Genomic DNA, 8,675 nt, shown 5'->3' with positions numbered 1-8,675 from the left:
GCAGTCGTGCCAACATCCTGGGATGCCGGGTTCAGCCGCCTGGTTCAGCTCTGTGGCTGGAGCCTGGCCACAGCACCACAGGACACCGGTCATGGTGCAGGGCGGCTGCCCTGGCATGTATGGACAGAGCAGGATGGAGCTGGAGCATGGGGGCTGCTCTCATCACCCCCCCAGCAGCTCTGCACTCACCACATTGTGCAGCAGTCAGGGCAGCTGCTCCTGCCGTGCCCACGCTCAGCTGCTCTCCTCTCCTCTCCCTTCACCACCCTCCTTGCAGCAGGGCTCAGCTCCCGGCTGCTGCTTGGAGCTGGAAATCCCAAATCCCCTTTTTCCACAGGACCCATCGGGGCCTGTTCCCCAGGTCTGTGCCAGGGAATTGCCTGCCTCTGAGCTGCCCAGTCCAGGGTTTGTGGGCACAGCCATGGCACCCTGCTGGGTGCTGCCGGGGAAGATGTGGGGTGCCCTTCCCAGGCTCAGCGTGCGGAGCACTGCTTGGAGCCGCACCAACCAGATGCGCAATGAACAGCAGCCACATGCGCCAGCAATGCCTGGGCATGCCTGGGCCTGGGATGAGGATGGTGAGTGCCAGCTCTGCCTGGCTTGGGGAGAAACGACAGCACACACAGCCTGGTTTCACATCTGTTATGTTTTTAATACTGTTCACGTCTAAAATGACCAAAACCAAGCCAAGCGCTCCTGACCCCTCACGCTGCCTTAGGCAGAGAGCAGCCAAGCATGCCTCCTCCCTGCCTGGTGCTGGGTGCAGGCAGGGTGCAAGCAGGGCACCCCGGCACTGCAGGCAGGCTGCTCTGCGCCCACTGCCAGGAGAGGGGACTCGGCACAGCTCTGGTGAATGCATTTAAATAATAAGCTAATGAGCAGCAAAAGCAAAGGCATCTTAATCATGTCTCCTAAAATAGCAATTGGCGGCTGCTCCTCCTGCCCCGGCGGCGAGGGGGCCCTGCCCGCCCCATGGCAGCTCAGTGCAGGCCAGGGCACGGTGCCCAGCAGCCCACACTGGGTTAGGTTAACAGCATTCACACCGCTGGCAGCCGGCGGTGAGGGTAAGCGTGCGGTCAACACGGGCTGCAGCAGGCTGGGTGCAGTGCAGGTGGGTGCGTGGTGCGGTGGCACGGGGTGGGTGCTGCCGTGTTGCCGGTGGCACAGACCTGGCTGCCTCCCGGTGCTGTGGGGACACAGGGCTGAGCTCCTCTCCTGTGTCCTCGGGAAGGCAACGCTGGCCAAGCTGCCAGCTGTGGGGCAGCCCCGTGGCCCCAGAGGCCACGTTGTCATAGGGGTGTCTGCTGGAGTGCGCGTATCTGCACCTCCTGCCCCGCAATGCAACGGGCATGGTGCAGGTGATGGGCACAGAGGATGGGAGGGTTTTGGGATGGAAGCTAGGCTCTTGCTGCACTCCTCTGCCCACCTTCTGCATACCCGGCCGGGCGCTCAGACCACGAAGCGGAGCCCATATGTCATCTGATGGCCGTTGTCCCAGGCGTAAAGCACCTTCTCCTTGGGGTTGTAGTCGACCTGCGTAGTGAAGGCATACTGGTTGAGGAAGGGCAGCCGGAGCTCTGCCTCCGTGTCCGTGTGTGTGTCAAAAGCATAGGAGATTTGCCCTTCCTTCTGGTTGTAGGTGTCCACAGCATAGAGGATGCCGCAGATGATGAAGCAGTTCCCATAGGCATTGCGCTTCAGCCCTGTCTTCCAGGTGGTCTCCCTGCGCACAGAGAGGTCCCCAGGGTCGAGTCGGCTCAGGACGATCACCTCCTGCTGCGAGTAGTCGTAGTCCACGGAGGGGTAGATGACCCAGAGCCCGCTCTCATCCACAGCGAAGTCAATGTCCGAGTGGCCCCTCCACTTCCAGGGCGTTGTGTCCTCGTACACCACATCATGGAGCTGCGCCCAGCCCGCCACGTACCGCTCCTTCAGGTCGTACTTGATGATGTTCTTGGTGAAGGCACGGTTGTAGTAAAAGGCCCCCCGGTACACTACGTGCCCAGTGCCTATCCAGTTGTAGGGCAGCTTGTAGAGATTGCTCCAGCGGCCTGCAAGTGGGCAGGACAAGTATTGAGACCCCTCACAGCACTGGAGTCCCACACATGATGGCCCAGTTGTGTCCCCCTCACTGCCCCATGGGTGCTCCCCAGTGTAGGTCCCCATCGGCTGCCCACCACCCCTGGTGCTACATTGTGCTGGGCACCCCCCCCAGGAGGAGCTTGGGTTCCTGTGCCCACTCAGCCACCAGCCCTCACCCTGCTTGAAGCTGTCAAGGCTCCTGAACTCCACCAGGCTGTTGCCATAGTAGTAGTTGGTGACGTAGATTCGGTCATCCTTGGCCGCTGGGTCCTTCATCCAGGCCCCCTCGTTGCGCCCATAGCTGTGGTGCTCTGTGGGGGGCTCCACCGACTCGATGGTGCCTTCACACTCCACCTCTTTCACTGGGTACCAAGGAGGAGGAGGAAGGCTTACCCCATGCCTCCTGCCTGGCCATGGCTGCCAGGACCTTGCGTGGGTTCCCCATCTCAGTCCCCTGCTCACTCACCTCTGTTTGGTGTTTCAGGGCCCCCACTGCTGTCAGCCCCCTGCCCGAGGACAGTGGCAGGGGCGCTGCGGGCAGTGGCGCGGGGTGCCAGGGCTGTGCTGGGTGCAGCTGTGGTGCTGGGCATGGTGGTCTCTGCCTGTGCAATGGCTTGGGCTGGGGTCCCCTCAGCTGGTGGGTCCTTCTCTTCCTGCCACTCCAACACAGCCATCCCCCTTGCAGGGCTCTCTATGGGGGACAAGCCAGTGCGTCAGTGCATTGTGGGGCAGACCCTGGTCCTCTGCCTTGGTGGGAGGGTCTCCCCAGCCCCCTGCTCCCTGGTGCTCACCTCGGCTGCTGGCCAGCCCCTCCGCTGCTCCTGCCTGCTTGGCCTTGTAGTAAGTGATGCCTCGGACCACGGTTTGCTGGTGTGGTGGTGGCTTGGGCTTGGGTGTAGGCTGTGACCCCCCCCTGGCCTTTGGGGTATCCTTTTTGGGCTTCTCAGGCTTCAGCTGTTTCTCCTTGGGTGCTCGGGGTGGCGCCCTGTCCCCCGGTGCCTTCCGGGTGTTGGGGAACCGTCCTGCCTCCTTCTCTCGTCCTCCTGCTGTATCCTGGGGACACAACCTGGTTAGACCCCCTTCCCTCCCGTTCCCTCCTGCCACCATGAAGGGCAGTGGGCCCAGTGGCACTAGCCTTGGATACCGGCACCCTGATGCGCTTGCGGGAGCTTCCAGCAGCCACTGTAAGCCTGGGGAAGCTCAGACCTGCCTCGTGGCACAAGCCCAGTGGCACCAGCCATGCCTGTGAGGAGCCAGCACCCAAGGGTACCTGTGCCTTGCTCTCAGGGATGGCAGCGGCATCCTTCTGCAGCAGCTGGTAGCCCAGGTTGGAGATCTCCTTCTTGATGCTGATCATGATGTCAGAGTAGTTCTCATAGCGTTTCATCTGGTCAGTGAGGTGCAGGACACTCTCCTTCATGAAGTCGTTCTCCCTGCTCAGGTTGGTCTTGATGGTCTGGAGGAGAAGAGAGGCTGGCACCCCACTCAGGGAGCCAATGGCACCTGCAGATGCTCCTGAGCAGCCAGACAGGGCACATTGCAGGACAGTGCCTGCTGAGCTCACTCACCTCTTCCAGCGTGTTCATCTGAGCCACCACTTTGTTGATGTAGGAGTGCACCTTCATGAGGTCCATGCTGTAGAGCGTTCCCTCCAGCAGGTCCACCATGGACTGCAGCTGCAGAGGGACAGTAGGGCTGGGGCATGGGGCAGGCCTGTGGATGCCCACACATGTCTCCATCCCTGCTCACAGGAACCACAATGCTCACTGCCCTGTGGGCCTGCTGGGGCCGGGACAGGGAGCATGGGGAGGGTGTCTCCAGCCCACAGCCTGCAGACCCACTGTGCCTGCAGATACCTTGAAGAGCTCCGGTGCCTGCTTCTTCAGCTTCTCCATCTTCCACTCGTTCTCACAGGGGTTGAGGGAGGAGGGGGGTGCGGTGCAGGAGCACTTGCAGTCAGCCCCCGAGCTCACCGTCTCCACCGTATAGAAGTCCTCCACGCGCATGCTGCCGTTCCGGACGCGGCTGCACGCGTCCTTGCTGAGCGGCCGCAGGATGCACTTGCAGCGGCAGTCAGAGCCCTCCGAGGTCATCCGGACCTGGTCCGCCTCACCCAGCACCTGCAAGAGGAGGACATGCAGCAGTGGGATGGCTGCTGAGCCTGGGGTTCTGCCCAGGAGCCCTATAGGACCTTGTTGACCCCAGCAAGGCACCACAGCCTCCTCACTGCCCCAGGGCTCTTGGCTGTGCCCAAAGAGAACAGGGCATTGTCTTGCCCAGAGCACCCTGTCCCACCACTCTGCACTTGGGTAACAGTGACAAAACCCAGTCAGAAGCTTGTCCCCATGTCCACCAGAGTGTTTTGTGCCCCACATACACTGGCCCCATATCTGTAGCTGTTGCCCAGCCTCCAGCAGTACCCAAGTGAGCAGGGACAGTGTCAAGGAGACCCAGAAGCGCCTCTTTTCCCCCACACCCTCAGCCTCGAGCCCACACAGGCTCTGTTGTTCATGGTGACATGCAGCCACCTCGGGGTGAGCTCAGCCCCTCCAGACTCCCGCAATGGCCTGAGGCACACACTCAAGGACTCCCTTGTTTCCACACATGGCCCTGACTCACGCTACAGACCCCAGGGTGCTTTTTGGCTCATTTCTGCAGATAAGGAACCATTCTTCCCTCTCCCCCTTGTGCTTGAGAACAAGGCTGTGGCTCAGCCTCCCCACTGGGATGGGGAGCAACGTCCCACTCACCCCCTTCCACAGCTGCGCACCTATGGGGCACATCTAGGCTGGCAGGGAGCTGTGCTGCATGCCTCATGTCTGGAGATGCGCCTGCTCTGAACACCCGGGAGGGTGGGAGAAAGGGGAGAGGCAGCGGGGTGACCCCAGAGGGAGAGGGCTCTGCCCGCAGGGACTCTGACTCACCCTGGGAAACAGAACGGTGGCAGAGCTGGGAAACGAGTTCAGTCCCATCCTCCCCTGGAGCACAGCGCAGCGTGGGAAAGGGCAGAGGCCCACGGGGCCAATGTCCTGCCTGCGGGCAGCACCCACGCCATGCAGGCACCGTCCTTCCCACGCGCAACTGGGATGATGCGCTGGTGGCACCCGGCAGCGGTTCTCTCCAGGGAACCCTAGCTCTCCATAGGCTGGGCCAGGGGCTCCCCTTCCTAAAAGGGGCAGCAAAACCTCCTGCGTTTTGCATTTCAAAAAAGCCTCTCTCTTTCAAAGGGAAACGAAGGTCCTGCCGGCTGGAGGAAAACACCAGGCGGCCAAGAGGGCTGTAAATTGAACAGGATCTAATCAAGCTCTCAGCAGGGAGCAGCAGCAGGGAGCGGGACTCTGTCCCCAACACCACCTCTCTAGGCTCTCTTCCCTGGGCCCCCTGACCTCCCCATGGCAATGCTGGTGCTTGTGCAAACAGGCCGGACAATTCACAGCCCGGACATGAGCTGCTGGCCGCTCCGTGCACACCCAGGCAGCTCCCTGGCCCCGGAGCTGGGCTGTTGCCCTTGCCACCAGCTCTGTCCTTCCATGTACATGGCACTATGTGATCCCCATGGGAGCCCTGCACAAGGTCCTGTTGTGCCCCATGGGGCCTCCACTGTTGCCACCAACACCCCAAGCCAGTGAAGCTACCACAGCTTCACCCGGGCCATGCTGCGATCCCGCCTGCCGTCAGGACCTTCCGCAGGGAAGGGCTGCAGCTGCCTGTGCTGGAAGCTCATTCCCATGGGAGCAGAACGCGTTCCCTCCCACCACCCTTGGCAGCGCTTGGTGGGAGGCACGGCCGGCGCGGAGGCCCCGCGTGTCCCACTGAGGTGGGGCATGAGTGGGCTGGAGCCATGAGCAGCAAATGCACCCGAGCAGCCCTATCAGCGGCTGTTTACACTGCACAGGGCATGGGGGGCAGCAAACAGAGGCTCCCCCCTGGCACAAAGGGCTAACCCCTTCCCAGGGACTTCCCAGTTCAAGCCATTTCTCTCCCGAGTCCCAGCAATGCGCCTTCCTGCACAAGAGCAGGGGCAGCCTTCACATGAGGTAGTAACATTAAACCTCATTCTGCCTTTTAAACAGCTTCCTTAAACAGGAACCGTATGCTCCATTTATGCAGAAAAGCCTATAAACAAGGAAGTCTTCATAAAAAAGTCCCCCACGTGGTCCATTCCATGAGGGTCACCCCACCTCTGTGCATCGGCTGGGGGTCCTTCATCAGTGTGTGCCTGGCTGTGCCGCAACCCTGCGGGAACAGCCTGCACCCCTGCCACTCACGGGACCCGACAGCGTGCGGGTGGGTCGGGACACGGGGGTACAGGGCAGCCCCTGCTGAAGGCTGCACTGAATGCTCGTTGTGGGAATCTAAGAAACCTCCATGTGGGCTGCATGGTCTCCAGGTGGCTCTTTCCCTGAATCCCTCTGTTCCCTGCAGACCCCAGCCCAGGGTGCAGGCAGGTGGGTCTGACGCTCCCCTGGAGCTGGATCCCAGCTCCGTGCTGGGGCTGCACACCCATGGCTGGTGTTGGATAGCATCCCAGTGCTTTGCCGAGGGCTTCCTCACTCCAGTTTTACGAGCTGGGTAATTTTCCCAGCGCTGCCGTTTCTCAGACCTCTTGCAAGGGCGTCCGTGTGAGCACTGAGTTTGTGCCATTATTTGGAGAGAGACACCTTTGACAGTGAACCTTGGCCAGTTTTTAAGCTGTCCTTTGCCTGCTGCCAGAGGACTTGTCTCGGAGGAAAACACGCTGTGTTGATAAGCAGGCTGCTGCGCTGAGCGCCTCTTGCACAGCTGCTGCGAGGCATGTCCCCGTGACAGGAGGGAAACCATGTCACCCTCCTCTTCTTCCTCCTCCTCCCTGGCTTGGCACAACACGCTGAACACGCTTTGAGGCAGAGCCATGGCTGATGGCGGCCAGGCCCTGGGCACTGGCACTGCTTGAGTGTCCTGTGTCGGTCACAGTTACACGACCATGCGAATCGCTCATGTGGCACACGAATGCTCATCGATGGGATCTCATCCCTAATGTCAAGAGCTCAAAAAAAACCCCTTCATGCACAGCAGGCAGCACGTGCACAGGGGGAGGGAAAGATGGAGGAGGTGACAATGCTGCACAGGTCCTTAGGCTGCAAATCCCAGTGTCTTTCAGACCGCATCACCCTAAAACCTCTCCGGGAACCCAGCACAGGGCTCTGCCGGACACCACTCCCAAAACAGCCGCTGCAAGCAACAGCTGTGTTCTCATCTTATTCCATTAAATGACTGAGAAAAATCTTGGCTTTTGAATGCTTTGGTGATCCCAGCATCAGCGCCTTTCCTCCCTGTGTGCTGCTCCCACCCGCTTTGCTCAGCTGGTCCCCATGTCGCGGCTGCTGACCCCGCAGGATAACAGTCTTGGGGACGCCTGGATCCGAGAGCCCCGGGCTCCCACCCGCTGCGTGTCCCCCTCCCGCGCTCCTCTAACCTCCACGGGGCAAGCCTCATCGGGGCACGGAGACGCTCATTACAGAGCCCATCACCGCAGCACCGGGGCTTGGGCACCTTCCAACCCACCAAACACTCTTGCAGCCTGAAACTTTCCCCCCGACGAAACCCCCGCAGCGCAGGGAGCGGCAGCACCAGAACCGCACCAGCCTTTCCCGAGGAGTATCCCCGCTCTGCATCGAGGACGGCACCGGGGGCTCTGCCCACTCCTCCGGCGGGGCCGCTGCCGATCAGAGCTCGGCGGGTCTGTTCCTGCAGGGAAGCCCCGTCCGAGCGGGGAGCTCTTGCCCTGCGACACGGTTCGCGGTCCCCGGTGCAGGTTGCGGTGCCGGTGCCAGCCCGGTGCCTGGTTCCCGCCGCCCGCCCTGTCCGCGGGGTGCCAGCGTGCGAGGAGACCCCCGCCCGCTCGGCTTTGGGACCCCTCCGGAGCCCGCCCGGTCCCAGTGCCGATCCGTCGGTGCTTACCGTGGCGGCGCCGCGAGCCGCGGCCAGCGCTTGGAGCAGCAGCGCCGGGAGCAGCAGCACCCGCATGGCGAGAGCGGCACCGAGCGCCCGCTCCGCCCGTACCGCCCCGCTCCGCCCCGCTTAGTCCCGGCCCGACGGCGGCACCGGCCCCAGGAGCGGCGCCGCGACGGCGGGGGCGGCGCGGTCCCTCCCGGGCGGAGCTGTCCGGTGCCCGCCCCGGGGCGGTCCGGGCTTTCCCTGTATCGGGGCTGGCTGTTAGCCCAGATGGGGCTGTCCGGTACCCCGGGCTGCCCGCTGCCCACCTCCCGGACGGACAGATCCCCTCAGCTGTCGGGGCAGGTGCCCGTCGGACCGTCCTCGGGGCTGCCCGGTGCCCGTACCGCTCTGGGGCGGGGACCGAGAGCCCCCTAGCGCCCAGCCGCTCCCGGTGCACAGGCCCGGGCGAGCCAGAGCGGAGCCGGGGGCGGCCCCGACTCCGGGGTGGGCAGCGGCGCGGAGCCCACCGGGGCGGGGCGGGCGGTGCCGGGCGGTGCCGGCAGGGGGCGGTGCCGGGGGCGGTGCCTTCCCACGGGTACATCCGGGCGGCGCGCCCGGACTACGCTTCCCGTCGTGCCCCGCGGCAGGGCGGGGCGGCCCCGGCCCGGCCCGGCCCG

General features: G+C 63.1%; 1 protein-coding gene across 1 annotated transcript; it reads right to left on the bottom strand.

Annotated features, from left to right (window-relative positions):
* Window positions 1-631: 631 nt before the first annotated feature.
* Window positions 632-8,162, bottom strand: OLFML2A (olfactomedin like 2A). Its single transcript, XM_062640909.1, has 8 exons — window positions 8,023-8,162; window positions 3,939-4,202; window positions 3,651-3,758; window positions 3,353-3,538; window positions 2,874-3,135; window positions 2,549-2,773; window positions 2,259-2,444; window positions 632-2,051 (listed from the first exon to the last, which is right to left on the bottom strand). The coding sequence occupies exons 1-8, from the start codon at window positions 8,086-8,088 to the stop codon at window positions 1,450-1,452; spliced, it is 1,899 nt and encodes a 632-aa protein (XP_062496893.1). The 5' UTR covers window positions 8,089-8,162; the 3' UTR covers window positions 632-1,449.
* Window positions 8,163-8,675: the final 513 nt, after the last annotated feature.

The sequence above is a fragment of the Pezoporus occidentalis genome, unplaced genomic scaffold (genome assembly GCF_034315485.1).
Source record: "Pezoporus occidentalis ecotype Australia unplaced genomic scaffold, CSIRO_AGI_Poc_V1 ctg68, whole genome shotgun sequence".
NCBI lineage: Eukaryota > Metazoa > Chordata > Aves > Psittaciformes > Psittacidae > Pezoporus > Pezoporus occidentalis.
The sequence above is the reverse complement of the archived record's forward strand: the minus strand, read 5'-3'. Positions and strand labels throughout refer to the sequence as shown.

Coding starts and splice junctions, on each gene's coding strand:
- OLFML2A (XM_062640909.1), bottom strand. CDS start 8,088: ATGCGGGTGCTGCTGCTCCCGGCGCTGCTGCTCCAAGCGCTGGCCGCG. Junction 3,136..3,352: donor TCCCTGAGAGCAAGGCACAG/GTACCCTTGGGT, acceptor TTGTGTCCCCAG/GATACAGCAGGAGGACGAGA. Junction 2,052..2,258: donor CCTTGACAGCTTCAAGCAGG/GTGAGGGCTGGT, acceptor GCCCACTTGCAG/GCCGCTGGAGCAATCTCTAC.